A 17,723-nucleotide genomic window follows, 5' to 3' on the forward strand; every position below is an offset into this window, starting at 1 on the left:
GAACAGATAAAGCAAGATTGTGATAAATATGAAACTATAAAAAGCAAGAAAACACTAATTATCTGCATAATGTCAACAAGGCCAATACAAAAGGTCAATACAAGGTCAATACAAAGCATTACATAAGGGCTAATAAGTGAGTACTGTCTGTATAAGTCTGTAAGCATGCACATCCTCACTCTTACTTTAAGATTTAATGATGCATAAAACATAGTGCTTTTTCATTAACATTTCAATTAAATGCTAGGTGTTTGCTTCTGGAGCAGGAGTGATGAATCATACGGAAAATTAGTGTCTCCAATGTTGCCCGGATGTTTAAGTAATATGACTCATTACTCTCAGACGACAGCTGGTTATAAACAAGCCTGGAGATGGTGCTGATACACGCACACAGCGAGAGGGGGGCGGGGGGGGGGGGGGAAGGGAGGAGAATAAATGTTGTTCCAAAACATACTCTACACACATTTAAATATCTTTTGCGTGTTATGCCAGAACAACCTAATTCAGAGGGGAACATTCCTCTACAGAACCAGAGCAGGCCCTGCCAGACACGTCTCCTGTGCTGAGAGCTGAATGCAGCTGATCGGTTCCTCCGGGGTGCAACTCGGGACCCTGGTGTGGGAGCTGGTCGTGGATCAGAGTAAAGCATCAACATCTAATTCCAGCCAAACAGGAACAAACTCTTGAAAACACATATCCAGGGAGGCCTCGAGGGTCTATTCAGTCCTTTGAATTTCACTGTAGTTTCATCAGCATTTGGCTTCTCCTGTCTGTTGTTGCAGGAGACCCAGGCTCGTATAACTCACACAAAAGCTCCAATACTCTCATACACCTCTGTGCTAATTCAGCTGTACTGCCATGCCATGCTGAGAAGCTTCAATAAACAGATTAAATATTTGCTTTGATGTCCAACAATAAACTAAATAAAAAAGAAGATGACAGAGAGGCCAGTTCCACTTACATCGTTCATTAAATGAAAACGCACAATACAAAACTTATTTCCTCGGGTTTCGAGTACCCCTCCCATTCAGTCTGAATGTCAGATTTACATGAACATGCACACAAATCCAAAACTTGTGTCAATGGTTGTATTGCCTTGGTAGGGTGCGTCATGCCCGCAGTGCCCACGGGGCACTCGGCAGTAAGAGCGTCTTTTGAAAATGTCAGCTCTTCAAATCCAAGCGAACGAGGCAGCTCAGAGCAGGACTGAGGCAAACAGGCATGCACAGTATGAACATAGCAGAAGTGATGAATGCTCATACTCTGTAAAAAACACAATCATTATTACCAACACCTTTTCCATATGTAAATATCAGTTCGTGTGTATGGGCTCTTAGTGATACAATCATTATACTGCATAAATACATATACAAGTTTCTGTTTGAATTAGAGTGAACTGATGACCAACAGCATCATACACAATATCTGTCTCTGTTTGCATATATTGAAAAAGGAGTTGAGCTGTGTCTGTTTTCCTGCATATAAAAGGGAAGCATGCTAAGTGTAGGAAACAGTACAGCCCACCAGTGACATGCCTGTTGTTCTGGTAATATGTTCTTGTACCATGTATTTGAAATGAACTAATGATGCTGGCATTAAAGTCAGGAATGACTCTATAGGGGATCATACGTAGATGGACAAATTAGAATAACCTTAAAGAAATCAAGAATAAAACTAATTTAGAACAGCTGATTGTAAATCAATGGCAAATTAAAGCTCCCCGAGCCAGAGATATAACCAGGTGCTGGGTGTGCATCCTCATGATGCTCTCCAAGGCCTGTGTACACACTGCCATTCCCTGCCTGTTCTGGGGGAATTTTTCGCTCGATTGGGTACCAACAGGAATCCATGCCCATTAGACGACCTTTCACAGATAAGCTGCTATACTTTGGATCAGGGCCAGGTTTTTTTAAACTCTGATACAGGTTTGCCTTTCTGCCCTTGAGGCTATCCAGTGGTTTTCTTGAAGGTCATGTTGCCTGTACCCTCGAATTCTTCATAGTCTCTGACATATCTATATCATATCATTTGATATTGTTTTGACATACCTATATCAAATTTCTCCATTAAAAATCATTTTTTGTCCATCAAAATGTGGACTGTTGCTAAAAGCAGCAGTGAACTGTCGCTTTGTGGGTACAGTTGACTGTAACACAACTAATGTTTTGAGTATCTACTGAGTACTGAGTATTTACTTATTCTACATTTTTCTTCCTTATGGTTCTTCCTTATTACCGTCATTGCGGTAAAGTAAACGGTTTGTGATCTGCAGGGTTCCCTCAGTGCAGATGTAAGTACCCTGGGATTAAAGCTCCCAACCTAACATCCTGTACTTCCTTCTCACAGATGTTAGCGAAGCCAAAATTAGAAAACAAAACTGTCCAATTAGAGACCACCCTGTGTCTATGCTACATCAAACCCCTCTTCTCATCACATTACAACCAAATGCAGATGTTTTAAGTTCATTTATTTTTTTGTGTATTCTCTTGCAGATAATCCATAATAGGTAGTTCTGAACAATTGTGTGCTTTGCTAGATGGATGGATGGATGGATGGATGGATGGATGAGGGGAGGTTTAGGCTCTGGGGCCTCAGGGACTGTCTTGATGTCATTAGCCTGCAAAAGCCTGACCACATGACTGATGAAACCTGCAATAGCAACTAATGCCAGTCTCGCATCAGAGGGCTGCACCATGCATCACTTCAGAACTCTGGTCACCACACAACCACCCTGTGTTATATCAGTGCCTGAACACTACACCAGAGATTACAGAGATAGACCGGAGACCTCTATTGACAATGCTGAACCTAAATGGGAAAAAAGTAATTACCCCACCTGTCCATCCTTCTCTGTTTACCTCCCTCATTCTTCCCCAAACACGCACACAGTCTCTCTATCTCTCTCTCACACACACCTCAGTCCATAGAATAACACAAAGGAAGAATGAATGACCAACATAGCTTGTTTGGCTTTAGGCCTACTGGCACATGTATATTAGTGTACGCACACACACGCGCGCACACACACACACACACACACACACACACACACATCCTGTGAAGCCAGATAACAGATATCAGATGGCTTATCCTTTGCCAACAAGAAGAAATGTTTCTAAATTGACAAAGAAAGAAAAAAAAACATGAAAAAATGTCATCGTAAAGTCAATGAATCGGGAATTACTTTCGAAAATAAAAACGTCAGAACATAGCCCCCCTCTACTGAGGCTGTAAAACTCCCCAATAAGCTCGGCAGATCCATCAGGTAGCATCGCTCGGGCCACTTTGGGAATGAGACCATGACAGATGGATGGCCGGGAACCAGGGCGAGAGCAGAGGAGAGAAGGGCTTGGACCCCGATTAATCCAGCAGGAAGCCAGACAGCTGGCCAGGCTCGCGGGCTCACTCCCAAACAAGTGATGGATGGGCATTTCCATGGGCTGCTCACTGGCCGACCGCTTAGCGTTCGCAGGGTCCAGAAGCCGCCCGTACCGTGCATGCCTGGCTCCAAAACCCTTTCCATTAGGAGCCCGTTTTCAAGTGGTAAGCTGAAGCCAGACCCATATTTCATTATCTCACCTCCAGCCATTCTGCTAGTCTTTCTCTCAGACACAGAAATGCGCAAAAACAGCTTCATTGTAGCCATGATGTACATGAACTGACATGGTACATATGTTCAGTCTTGAATTGATCTCCTTTTTATTAAAATTCTCCAAAATTTAGTCCCTTTACCATGCAACTGACATAAGTAAAGACAGACAAAGCCAGCACACCCACACACACCCACAGTGTAACACTTACATTCACCACATTGACATAGTCATCATCAGAAAGCGTCTCCAGCATCTCGCTGACGGACGTCCGGATGAGTTTAAGAGTTAATCCGGACACACTGCCGCTCCTACAACACAGTGACAGAGGTATGGCCCACGTATTAAGGCACGTCTACACACTTCAACACCTGAGCCCCACTCAGCCACAAACCACAGGACAGGAGAGAGTAGCTACATGAGCGAGGCACACTTTGATATGGGATAATACACTAATATGAAACCCACTCACGCGTCTACTAGAATGAGCATGTCCTTAGGCGAAGCTGCACCCTGAACATACCTAAATAAAACAACAGGAAGAACGCTTCAATAGCATATATATATATATATATATAGATATAGATATATATAGATATATATATATATAGATATATATAGGTGTGTGTGTTTGTTGTTCCATATTATTAAAAAAGAAAGAAAAAGAAGAAAAAATAAGAGACATATATAATGAGGCGAGCTACCAGGGTCGGCGGCGGACATCATACAGGTCGATTTTACTTGGCGTCTTCCTGGCATCCTTCCAAGGAGAAGCTAAATGGAAAAGGAGAGGCTTAAATACAAGTTTCCTAAATGCATGTGATAATAAATGAACTACTGTAACATCATCATGACAGCATGTCACACTACATACTTATGGTTGTTAGCATTATTTTCCCTGCATAATGCCAGACATTAAAATGCAAGAGACATGCAGAAACTAAGAGCAGGCTACACTCTTAATTCATCAGTGTTGGTCCAATCTCTACAATTCACACCTAATCTAATCTGAAGTAAACTAAAACCCCAGAGTCCACCATACCAAATAGAGCAAGAACCCAGAAGAGAAAACACAAATACACAATATTCAAGGACCAAGAGAGATATTGCATTAAAACAGCAACAAATCTGCATTTATTTAAAGTGCAAAATGCATATACTTATTGCAAATTAGATTGGAGACACACATTTTCTTCACTGGCATCATGTATTATTACTCCAAAGCTGTATCTACTTCTAGCTGATACATAACTAAATAAAACGGGTAATAAATACATTAATCACAGGGTAATAACTCTCAGAGGAGAGGGTCTAAACTTCACCGCACTAGTTAATGAATAAAGCAGACAGTAACATGATAATAAAACAGAGTGCATTCGCAGCCATCCAGGGAGAAACGCAGCACAGCCTGAAGCACAATCCATGTTTGGATGTGTTTGTGGCTGTAATGACCGAATATAAGTTGATGAGTGCATGCATAGACAGGTGCTCATGACTGACAGGCAGACTGAGTGGGACTGACAGCTTTATTGAGTGTGGCCCGTTGTAACACGCACATAAAGTGCAGTTGTAAAGTATAATTGATTGCTCTGTGTGTGTGTGTGTGTGTGTGTGTGTGTGTGTGTGTGTGTGTGTGTGTGTGTGTGTGTGTGTGTGTGTGTGTGTGTTTTGAGTTCAGTGGTGGTGCCCTGCTGTTGGCATCTTATGCAAATACCGAGCAGAATGCTTAAAAAATTTAAATATAAGGACCATATGCACACGCACACAAACTCGTATAGTATTTCCACTAAAGAATCATATATTTTCCATATTTATGCTTCTATACTGAATTTCCAGAAGATTTTCACATTGCAAACTTTAAAACTAAAAATTGAAAAGAATCGAGTGCTTCATTACTCCTCTACTTCATCATCATTAGGACTCTGAGGGCTTCAGGAAGGCCTTTGGTAAGCTGCTGCCATACCTGACCTTATAAGTTGATATCAGAATGTCAGTGTAATTTGAGCCTGAACCACATGCTATGTTTATCAATGAGAGACAGGAAAGCTGTATTAGGGGTAGTTTTCCCTCATATGAGACAAAAATACATAAGGTCACTTTTCAACCAGCAATGATTCAGAGAAAGAAATTATTTCCAAAAAAAAAGAAATCATCTCATCAGTGGGGAGGTGTAACCAGATCAGCAGGAACACGAACACACACACACACACACACACACACACACACACACACACACACACACACACAAAACTTAACACATACAGACACACGCACAGCTCTCTTAGTGTGAGAGGCAATTTGAGGACAGAATCTAATATAAACACCACGAGGGGAAAAAAAAAAGCCTTTCCCTCCAAGAAAGAAATCATTATTTTTCTCACTCACAGTCGCTCTCTCTATCCCTCTTTCTCACACACACACACGCACACATGCACACATACAAATGCATACCAGGATAATAGCGGGCAAGTCCTGTAGCACTGCCAAACACTTGCCAGAGGAGAGTGGGGTCCTCCTCCCTGTTCCTCTTAAACACATCCTCCAGAGCTTCTGTCCAGTTCAGCTCATTCAGTACGATGGTGGCTAAACAGTACATACACAAACACAAAGGGCTAGCTTCTTCAACATCATAAATACAGATTCATACAGGGCATATTTAGAGGTTGGCAGTTCAACACCAGGAGTAAATACAAAATGTCAGGCCTACGTTCTGCTCTACACACACAATCTTGATATTTGCTGGGATGTAATCATGTCATGAAGGTGCAAGAGCTACCGCATCCTTCACATTCACCTGTTCAGCAGTTTTTGTGTTTTCCCAAAGACTCAGAAATGTAATGAACAATGTTTATTGAACTGACTGAGATATTATGCTCATGTGTGTATGCGTGCGTGTGTGTTTGCGCGCACGTGTGCGTGTAAAATGGGGGTGCAATTTACACTTGTCCTCCTGACTGTGAACAGTGTAATTCTCTCTAATCCACAGAGAGCTCTCCAACTCCTTAGCTGCAAAGAAGCTGATTGACTTTATTGCATCATCAGTGGGGGAACCATGGAAACCTGTAATCATCTTATCAGGTCTCTGAAAAAGCCATGTGTGGACAGGGTGCTGGAAGTGTTGGCGAAGACTGCTGAGGGCATGAAAGGGGCAAGAGTGAGCTTGGGTGTGGAAAATAAGAGGAGTTTTGCTATAATGTATGTATCTATGTTGTGCTCAGTATTATCGGTGTAACTTTAAGAGTACGTTTGAGAAAATGAGAGAGAATTATTTGAATATAAATCACTTTAGAAATGAGAGTTACATGCACTTGAAATGATTGTTGTATTAAACTTTCATCTACACATCAATAGGAACAACTACCACACGTCAAAGCATATAAATACAAAATATATTCAACAAAAATATCAAATTACAATTTCAAGCTTTTCACGTCACAGGAAATTCCACTTGTACTTAGTGGCACCTATAAATGCATTCAGCACACACAGACACCAAGTTCCACTTTCTATTTGGATCTTTCTCCCCAAGAAAATCTGTTTCCCAGGGCTGTTTCCTTCAGTGTCTCTCTTAATGATGGTACTTTTTTATTGCATCTTCAGACCACAGCAGGGTTAGCCCACCTACACCTTCTCCCCCTTAAACGACGTGCCACTTTGTTCTGGAAAATCCAATCTTCTCCCCTACGGGAGCCATGAGCCTGAGCTATTTGAGTGTGTGTTTGTGTGTAATAGGGGTTGATGTGTGTGTGTTTGAGTCTGAGTGCTGTTAGATTAGAATCACCATCTTCTCATGCTCTGAGTGACAGCTAACAACATGCATTAAAGTTGCTGTAGACCATAAAGGCACACAGCCAAACAAAACAGAATCTTTCTTCCTTCTCCTTTATTTAACATGTGTGCAAACAGTCTCGCTCACACACACAAACAATTAATATTCAAAGTATTCAAAAACCCATCTTAAATGTTAGATGCACAAGCGATCCCTGACCAATTTCTCCACACTAAGAAGAGAAACTGACACTTCACTTCTCCTTCTCTTTCATACAAAGGTCCAGGCTGCAGATAATACCAGCACCATTACTCCTGCGTACCCACGGCCACGCCGGCTCACTCTGGGCACTCTATGACTAACGCGTAGAGCCCAATGCGCAGTCATGCTTGGTTATGTCAGCACACGTGTGTGGATCTTAGTTCTAGAAGGCAGATGGGGGTTTGCCAGAGGATCGATGGCCCAGTACTGTGCGAAATGAGCTTGGGTGGAGGTCAGGCTTCATTAAAGTAGAGTGTGGCCCAAGATAGAAGGCAAAAACAGCAAAAGGAAGAGATGGGCAAGCAAGAGATTAGAGCTAACCACCCACCACACCCCACCCACCTTTAGCTTGGTTTTGATGCTTTGCTGCACATTTCCCTCATTTAATCCTGTCTGCCTATATTTAAGACCATAACCTAATTGTACTTATGTTTAACTGCACTGTTGTTGCCATGTTCTCTGAAGCTCTTTCCATCTGCAATGACTCCTTCCACCTCCAGAAGTGCATCAGCAGGAGGCATCTCTGCTCTGCATACCTGAGTCCACTTCCACTCCTTTAAAACCATGATTCCCCACTGCTTCTCAGCAGTGGAAGGTTTAAGGACACAAATGAATAAAGGGAAATAGATCACTGCTTTATCTTGTTTTTGAGGTATGATAACATGATGACACCACCTCTGCTTTACTGCCTCTGGTGAGCACTGATGCTTGCAGTACCCTAAGGTCAAATCAGGCATTGATTTGTATATATCCAAGAGCATTAGGCAGTTACCTGACTTTAGCTTTTCTGAATGCGTGTGCATGTGTGCAAGTGTGTGCGAGCGGACGTGTGAGTGTGCGAGTGTGTGGGCACAAGCAGGGCAAGGTCAATAGGGAAGGGCCAGACGCTAACCCAGCATGCAAAATGTGCAGAAATACTAAATATCAGGCTTGGCTAACCCACTACCTCTGCACAGACGTAAGCACATAAGCCCATGAACACACACACACACACACATTAAAGATTAAAAAAAAAAAAAAAAAAACACTGAAAAGAGAAATCCCAAACATTATATGGAGATGCACAAGCAATCCTGAGTGTTCCACAGTATGACAGGAGTGGAAATGGGATCTCGATCCCCCACCTTTATATATTATTGCATACTCATTTTATTCTGAGGATGACACATATGCCTATATTATACTATAGTTAAATTATATTTGCATTTATACATATATAGCAGGCAATTTATAGAATGCATCTGCATGACTTCAGAAAGCTGGGGAGGGCTGCGTGTTTACATACGTGTGCAGTACTCACATCCATCATATATGTCTGTAGGGATGTGCACACCAGTGTGATTGTATGAGACGTGGCGGTTTTTGAACGAGGGGTCCTCTTTAAATTCCGGCCGGATTCGGTTTCTCCTCCTTTCTGTCTCGTTAGCTTCAAGCTGGAGGTGACATAATACTGCTTCTTTAATGCAGACAATGACATCAGCATTAAAATCGCAAACCACTCAGAGTTAGCGTGAGAGAGCCATCGCTTCCCGTGACACGTTAGCATGCGGGTGCATGACAAGAAGTAGAGTTCAGCATATCTGCATCTGTTGGACACTCATTAGCTGCTCAGAATAGCTCTCACAGCTTCTAATTCAGACACGCTCGGGCTGTGCAACCTCCCAGCTCATCAGTCTGTTTCAGATTCGACGTCAGCTCTCCCCATGCTGCCCCCCCTTCTCTCCATGCTAATTGGCAGGTGTGATGTATGGCTTCTGGCAAGAGTGCATTCTGTAGACTGAGGGTCACAGTGATTCAGGATGTGCAAAGGATTTTCAGTGGCTCTTCTAGGCGCTGCTGAGCTCAGATCCATATGTCATCACACCAGTAAGGAGAAACAGCTTGACTAATGAGCTGGGAGTGTATATGATATTTGACTTAGCGTTAAGTACAAAAGACTCAATTGTTTAATATTCCAAAGGGACTTTTCACTTTCTTTAATGACCTCAACTATTGCAAGTATTAAATAGATCTAGGGGAGCGCGCCTCAGGACTTCTGGTGGTTATCATGAAGAAACAAGAGGTTACAGAGGAGCATTTACCAGAAAAATGTACTTACATTGTCCTTGGCATTATAATAAACTATGTCATCCTCCTGTGAAGAAAAAAAACACAAGGTTTTCCATTACTAGGCTTCCATTGAGGTCAGTGTTTCTCCTGTCTAATATGCTGTTCTTTTTTCCACACAAGCATGTGAATAGATGAAGCATGCATGTGCAGGCAGCTGATGCACACTTCAGCATCCTTCAGCTGGTAAACAACACTGCATATCATGTGACCAACAAGGCAAATGATGGAGACATTGATGTAACCCATCAACAGTTAAACAGTCTAATAAAATAAAAGCTAAAATTACAGAACCATTTGGAAGAAAATGGATGTGTGACACATTGGAGGCATTTAAAGTGAATATTCATAAGTTTGTCTGTGTAGGTGTGAAGTGTAATTTAAAAATAAATTTATCTACAAGAGATATGCAAAATGCGTGTTCCCATAAATCATATTTTCAGGATTAGGCACAGCATGTGACAAGTGAAATCATATACATGAAGCTGCAAATGACTGGTAGATGAATCAGACACACACACACACACACACACACACACACACACACACACACACACAAACACACGGTCATTTAGGGTCATTGTCATCTTAATTTTGCTATTGTGGAAAATGTTAGCGTGCAGATATTTTATACAAACAAATAATTTGTGACCGATTTAAAATTTGCCCCAAGATCTAGGATTCTGCTAAAATAAAAATTAGATCAAAGGAAACACAAAGTTAACCACAGTGAGTAGAACTGAAGCATCTTTCATGGCATCCAATCTTGTTAATGATGCAACAGAATAACCTTATCAGTTACTTACTACAAACTCATCCTTCCATTCATGCTCCATCTGGAAGATCTCTGCAGCACTTGCCAGAGCCTAAAAAAAGAACAGAATTAAAATGAACAAAACACTCCTACACTGGGTTTAATTAAGACCCTGATTCGGACAGTAAATGACCTGAACACATGTTGCCTTATGCCGCGTTTTGTAAACCAAACTGGCTTCTGATTTGATTATTGCCCTGGTTGTGAGCTCCTATTCTCTGTAATACTCCCAGAATTGAACAAATGAATACGTGCCAATGAATGAATCCAGGCCCGTAATGCAGTGCTCATAGTGGTCAAGACAGACTGGATGGTGCTCATCTCTTCTACTGTGGATGGTGGTGTGTAAGGTTCCTTTGTGGAGTTTTTGCTTAACTGTCATCCTCAGGTAATGAGCTATCAGCACAGTGAATGCATGCTTCTGGCAGGCAGGTTAAGAGTACAAAGCCAGTGGTTTGACAAGTCCCTGGGCTCTCTTGCCTAGAAAGAGCGAGGTGCTCAATGTAGGAGATTCAGAGAAGACAAGGAGACTAGTACAGTTTACATTATATGACTACTACTAGTTTGCCCTCAGGCGAGCTATCTGGCACCCACTCCAGTCTTCCCGTACCCTTATGCAGTTAATGAGTTCACTGGTAGTGGTGAAGCCAGCGTCATTTCTGAGCACTTCCACTAGCATCCTTGGTTACCCACCACAGATCTTACTTCCATGACTTGGTTCCCATAAAAGGTCTTGGTTGGTTGTAATTTCAGGGTGGGGTAGACAGTGTCCTAGTCCCATTCTCCATGCTATTTTGTGGCTCAGGTGAGGTAGATCTCCATATAGTTGGGAATCTGGCACACGGTCTTGCCATCTGATGTTGCATATGATTATGAGCATTTTTGCATATTGTGCCAATTAGGGATTTCTCTAATGATCTGATCAAGGTCAAGCTCTCACATCCATAAAGTAATATGGCTTCAACTGAGGCAGTAAAAAAATTACAGCTTTACTTCACATGGTATGTTAGAGTTCCACCCTTTTTCATGCCTTTAAGAGCTTTCTGTGCCTGTCCCTTTTGAATTTAGATGTCTTATTCAGGTGAATTTATGCAGGAGCCCAGGTATTTGAAGTCATTAACTTCGTTCATCAACTTGTCCATCCATACTTGTCAGAGGACTATGAAGTAAAGGAAAAGTGATTGCCTTAGTCTTGCTAGCATTGATGCACAGGGCTACATTTCTGCACTCTTCCTCAAGCTGATACAGCAGTTCTTTGGCTTGTTCCATGGCGTCAGATAGCAAGCAGATGTCATCTGCAATATCAAAGTTAGTAAAAGCAGTATCAAGATGCCTACTCAATCTCCATGGGTTGATGGTGAGCCCCAGATCTGTCTCTGTACCCCTGATGCGATTCTAGTACTATTATGAATAGATATGCTGCTAATGTGTCTCCCAACAGAACTCCTGCTGATATCTCAAACTCATCTGTTTCTCCAGCTGTATTAATTACACATGCTTGTTTTGCTGTATATCATCTGGGTGGCTTTAAATAGTTTTGGTGGACTATCATAGTCTTAGTATGCTCACTTTACCACAATGGATACTGCCAAATCCCTTCTTGAAGTCAATAAAACATAGGACTAGAGTGAGATTGTTTCTCTGTATCTCTCAATAATCCTTCTCTGTGCCACTCTGAATCCATTTTCATTGTCCCTGAGGTATGTGCCTATTTTGCTTTTTATTCTGTTCAGGTTCATTCAGTTCATTTTTTCTTGTTACACTAGTTAGACTGACTCCACAGTAATTATTGGCTTTGGAAAAGTCTCCTTTAGGAACTGGTATTGTTATTACCATATTGTTACTGGTATGTGTTAGACCTCTTTCAGTGTTCAGATCCTTTAACTAAGACCCTATTATATATTTCTGGGATAAAATGGTCCAACTCACACTTATTGATTACATAAGCAGGTACATTTCCTTGTTTCAAGGATGATTTGACTTTTTCCAGCTCTTCTTGAGTGAATGGCCCATCATCTATTCTCAACCACAGTGGCGCAAACGGAGTACGTTTTTAAAGTGGTTGAACCAGGTCTTTGCTTCTTATTCAGCACTCACACCATGGGTGTGACCGCCTAAAACTTTCGGTCGCCTACTCCTCAACAACCTACATTGCCTCCTACCTTTGGCACTACTGCATGCTTCTTTCACACATGAAGCCATGCTCATCGTGTGTCCTATGTACTCTTGCAGAGGTAAGTAACTCTTGGTTCTCTTGCCAGCTCTTCGCATTTATCTTCTGACAAGCTCCCTCCCGCTCTGGCTGCAATGACACAGGGGTGGCCAGGGCTCATTGGATGCTGCTTCTTCTCTCTCTGTGGTAGATATGGTGCTGCAGCTACCTGATGTGCTTCTCCAAACTTTAGATGTTTTCTTCAAATATTTGGAAGTGATTGTGCACCTCAGTAGTATATCTGGCTTGTAGCTCTGGTGATGTTTAAAAGACTCTCCAGTCATATTGAGCCTTTGCTTTGAATTTAGGAACTCAGAGGCTATGATCGATTTTTGCGATTACAGCGCTCAGGTCTGAGGCTACTGTTTTAAAGGTGTTATTTGCTTCTGCGTTGCAGCTTGACTTTCTTTATTTGTCATATTAGCATGCAGTCAACTGCCCAAGGTCACTAGTGCCAGTCTTTGAATGGAGGCCCTTCTTGAAATCATGTGTTGAGGTATGTTTTCAAGAAACGTCTTGTTCCAGTTTGTGTGCTGGTGGACTGTGAAGCGAGCATCTTCTGGACTTAATCTAGCACTTAACTCCCCAAGAATGATCAGGATTATGTGCTGGTACAGAGTACAATGCTGACCCAAGGTCATCATAGAAAATTTCTACTACTTCTTTTGGGTCTGTGTGTGTCGGTGTGTGTATAACTATAGCAGTAGTTACCGTGTTGCTTTTGATCTCAGCTAACAGGATGCAGCTTGTACATTTGGGAACATATAATGTCTAAGATCTAGGGCTTAACAGCAAACCCACACCACCAACTGAAGTTGTCTCACTTCTCCAGTCTGATGACACAACAAAGCAGTGCGATCCAATTGGTACTCTAATACATCAGGTTCCTTAAGGACTCCATGTTCCCGAATTCCTGTAACATCAATGATCCAGATTTGACAGCAGTGAGCCAGTACTTCAGCTCTTGTTTCTTCTCTCATACTGTTAGAACATATATTGCTTTCCTTCATTGTATAAGAGCATTGACACACACACACACACACACACACACACACACACACACAGCTGATGGCTTATATGCGTGTACATAATTTTACAGGTGTCCCAGTGGCTCTTCCAAGTGTTCTTGGTTGTAATGGAAGTAAACCTGAAAGCACAGTGCAAAGCAGACTTGGTACAATATTGGCCTGGCGCTGGCTCTACTACGCAGCATTGCTGACGTTAGCTTACAAACTGTGGTCAAAGGGAAGAGCAAGGTGGTTCCATCTGAAATGGTGATCGTGTGACTAACCTAACCATCTCTCTCTCCTACTCCAGCCAGCTTTGGAGTCTTGGCGAGAGGCCTGTGCTGACGTTTGGTAATTCAACCGACTCATGTGTGCCCACTACCAGCCTGCTGCTTGTATTAAGTAAACGCACCTCTGTCTAGCAGCAGGACTGGTGTCCGCTGTCTCACATCAGCAACAGGCAGACCGGGAAGACATTACAGACAACATTGATTGATATATACCTGTAGAACAGCAGTCAGTACAGACCAATGCTATGCCACTGAATCCTATCTGCCACAACCATTTGGCAAAACCATGCAATGACAAAGCTGTGATGTTGTCTGAAGTCATTGTAGCTCCTGACATTTGTGGTGCAATCTCTATACATAGATAGAAAGCTTTGAATCAACAAACTCTAATTAGTTAATTACCATCTACACTTCAGTGTGTTTTAACAAAGAATGCCTGAATGTCCTTCTGCTAAATGCCCTGAATGCCAAATGTACTACATTCATTTGTACCAAGCAGGTTACTGCCATATTTAGGACTACTTGCTTCAAAAGCCAAGTATGAACTTGGAGAAAGGGTTTGAAATGTTTACATTTAATTTTTTGCATGGCCTGTTGCAGTTATAAAATACACAACATAAGTGGTTCTGAAATATAGCATGATATATTGACATGCCATGACTTATGAACTATGGCTTTTAAGCCAAAAAGCCTTATTTTGCCAAGCATAAGGTTTGGAACAGCATTCTACAGTAAAGAATGCCATTTTCAGTATTCCTCTGCTACTTTTTTGTAGTTTTGGAATGTCCATCCAACATCTCTGTTTATCAAGCGCTGTTCTAGCACTGCATATATTAAAAATAAATTTAGTGTAATTTTAGTAATTGTAATAAATTTTACACACACACTTTAAAAAGAGCTACGTTGCATGTAGTCACTGCTGCATTTATTAGACAGACAGGTGTGTGTTGTATATAATTAGAAACCGTAACAAAATGATTTACATGTACAGTTTGTTAGCCACCCTTTACTCTGTTCATCTCTAGTCTGTTTCGAACCACAGGACCACTGATGACTGGAAATGATTTAGGAAGGCAACCCAACTTTAATGCTAAAGTTACTAATATGGAACTGGCATGGTTGTGGGTGTTAGGCTGGTGCAGGTTTATCAGGCCTAGCAAGGTTGCAGAAGGGTTTAAACAGGTGTTATAGTTGGGATGAGAGTGGTTTATAATTTTAAAATATTCACGCAACAGTGGTCAGAAACTTGGCGAGGAAATAACTAAGAAACTGTGCATGGCAAATGATGGGTTATAGATTAAACAACTACTGGAGAGCCAGGTGAGTATTTATAAAGTGCCTTTTTCCTTCCATTTAAAACATTCAGAAAACATTCTCAAGGTCACACATTCTTTTCAGCAGGCTCATTCTTTTCTGTTAACACTTGTTCTCCTACTGCATCTACACAAACTGCTCCAACAGGCACACACACACACACGCTGGGGGTCTGGGCTAATATCCAATAGTCTTCACCTCCTCTGCACAGTCTGGGAGAGACTAAAAATACACAGCAAAATGGCTCACAAACACACACACCCCAATATTATCAATCACAGTACTGTCTTAAAATATTGATATCACAAAATATAACATTTGTGTGTGCTATGAGCATTCCGGCTTCTCATTTACATAATTATTTATATCAGACGACTTATCTTCCAAACATTATTTAAACCATATCATTAAGGAGTCACCTGCTGTCTGTTCTCAGACAGCTGCACTGTATTTGTGAAAATGTATTTCAAGTATCTTTGTGATCTTGTTCCATTGTAGAGAACTGATTATTAAGCATATTCCTTCAACAGTTCTCAGATTTACCAAATTTGCTGGTTGTACCCATTCCCCAAGTAAAGAGTAACCAAGCAGCCTTTTCGTAGTGTAGCATTAAACTTGGCATAAAAGGCATTCCCTTCCTAGTGACTTGAGGGCTCTCAGTTATCAAGACACATTAAAAGATGATCAGAATACAGGGATCTAATCAGAACATGGGTTTGTATTCTCCTCTTTAATTAGCAATTTACATTACTAGGCACTTTGTTTTACATTTTGTATTTATTCATCTTATTTTATAGCCATTTATACTTTAATAAAAATTGAAATAAAACTATTAGAATAAATTATTATTGACATCAATTTTGTATGCATTTATAACAACCCCACTTATGAAATAAGACCATATAAATTGTTAACACACTTCCGCCCACAGACAACTGTACTGTAAAACCTGGTAAAGGGTGGAAAAAGGAGGGAAAATAGCAGGATGGATCCATAAAAGCCACACATCAGACCACCCAGATCATGCTGTTACAATACCGGTGTGTAGAGCTATACATTAATGGCAAATATGATGATATTTCCATAACAACCATTCCCATGTCAGTGTTATAAAGCCAATAGTCTTTATGAACTCTGGGAATAGTCCTTGAGAATTAGGATGGAAACCCAGGCTGAAATATGACACCCTTCCATTGCACAGCTAATCAGAAATGAGAGGTTCCAAATAAACAAACATTTTGTTTCAGTTGCATCATTACTTGATGTCGATAACAAATAATATTAGTCACTCCCCCCTAAAACATCACTGAGCACATTTGATCTTACAATTATTATAGAAGTAAATTCATCTCAGCACATCACTTAGGTTCTAGGCAACAATTTTAGATAATCCTAAACATACATTATTTGTATTTGTAAAAAAAGGTGTTTATTTTTTTTTTTAAAAAATCAAATTTTCTTGAATTCCATAAACATTCAAGGCCATTAACTAATTCTATTTATTTTTACAATTACAGCACACTGTTTTGGTGTGGTGGTGGGTGAGGGGGAAGTGTCAGGGATTTAAAATATATTTAAAGTATTTGACCAATTTTATTCCACAATAACATCTGCAGGTTCAGAAGCAAAAAGTAGGCTACAGCAGTGCCAGCATGTCTGTCACTTAGCATGGCAGCTACCACCCCCTTCAAATCAAACTGATTACAGTTAGCACAGTCGAGTGAGTCAATAAGCATGGTGGGGTTTCATCAATACCTTTATTCCAGTTTAATCCCCCCAGTCAGGGAGAAAGAGCAGGTTAACAGAGGGGAGAGCTGTAAAAAGGTAAAGGGACATTATTTTTAGGACAATCGGACATTAGCTCCACTGCTAATGCTTGACCAATCAGCATGCATGCTATAAACACCAACAAAAATAACAAGCAAGTTTGTAAACTCTAGATCTGTTTAAAATGATAAAACTACTGCGTTTGCACTGAAGGGGAAAATAACACCCACACACTCGTAAAAATCCTCCCTGCAGCAGTTGAGAGGCTAAGCCTTTGTAGATGCTAATTTAAATTCCGGTCAGGTTCCATTCATTTAAAGTATAAAAATTCAAGCCAGGCTCTTAACATAAAGCTTTATATATTCAAAACACACTTGAAGCACAGAGAAACCCTCAGAAGCAGGGAGGATTGAGATCAGACCTGCTTATCCCTGTTGCAGGAATATCACTCATATCAATCCTTAATTATCCTAGCTACACTGAGGCAGGATGAACGACGTTTCCAGGACCAAGATCAAGCTGGCGCATTCATCTTACAGTAACGTGCACCAACTCCCTCCTAAGTTCACCTCACATGTGCCACTTGCACATTT

General features: G+C 41.1%; 1 protein-coding gene across 6 annotated transcripts in view; it reads right to left on the reverse strand.

Annotated features, from left to right (window-relative positions):
- Positions 1 to 17,723, reverse strand: part of LOC113577182 (voltage-dependent calcium channel subunit alpha-2/delta-1) — a 63,172-nt gene that overhangs the window by 27,761 nt on the left and 17,688 nt on the right. For all 6 annotated transcript variants that reach the window (XM_081715846.1, XM_081715848.1, XM_081715844.1 and 3 more), the window contains exons 4-10: positions 10,533 to 10,592; positions 9,719 to 9,754; positions 8,921 to 9,053; positions 6,042 to 6,173; positions 4,295 to 4,364; positions 4,063 to 4,113; positions 3,802 to 3,901 (exon numbers count right to left, since the gene is read on the reverse strand). In XM_081715846.1, coding sequence (XP_081571972.1) covers positions 3,802 to 3,901; positions 4,063 to 4,113; positions 4,295 to 4,364; positions 6,042 to 6,173; positions 8,921 to 9,053; positions 9,719 to 9,754; positions 10,533 to 10,592 — 582 coding nt within the window. The remainder of the gene's footprint in view (positions 1 to 3,801; positions 3,902 to 4,062; positions 4,114 to 4,294; positions 4,365 to 6,041; positions 6,174 to 8,920; positions 9,054 to 9,718; positions 9,755 to 10,532; positions 10,593 to 17,723) is intronic.

The sequence above is a fragment of the Electrophorus electricus genome, chromosome 6, assembly GCF_041902795.1.
Source record: "Electrophorus electricus isolate QZ-2024a chromosome 6, ASM4190279v1, whole genome shotgun sequence".
Taxonomy (NCBI): Eukaryota; Metazoa; Chordata; class Actinopteri; order Gymnotiformes; family Gymnotidae; genus Electrophorus; species Electrophorus electricus.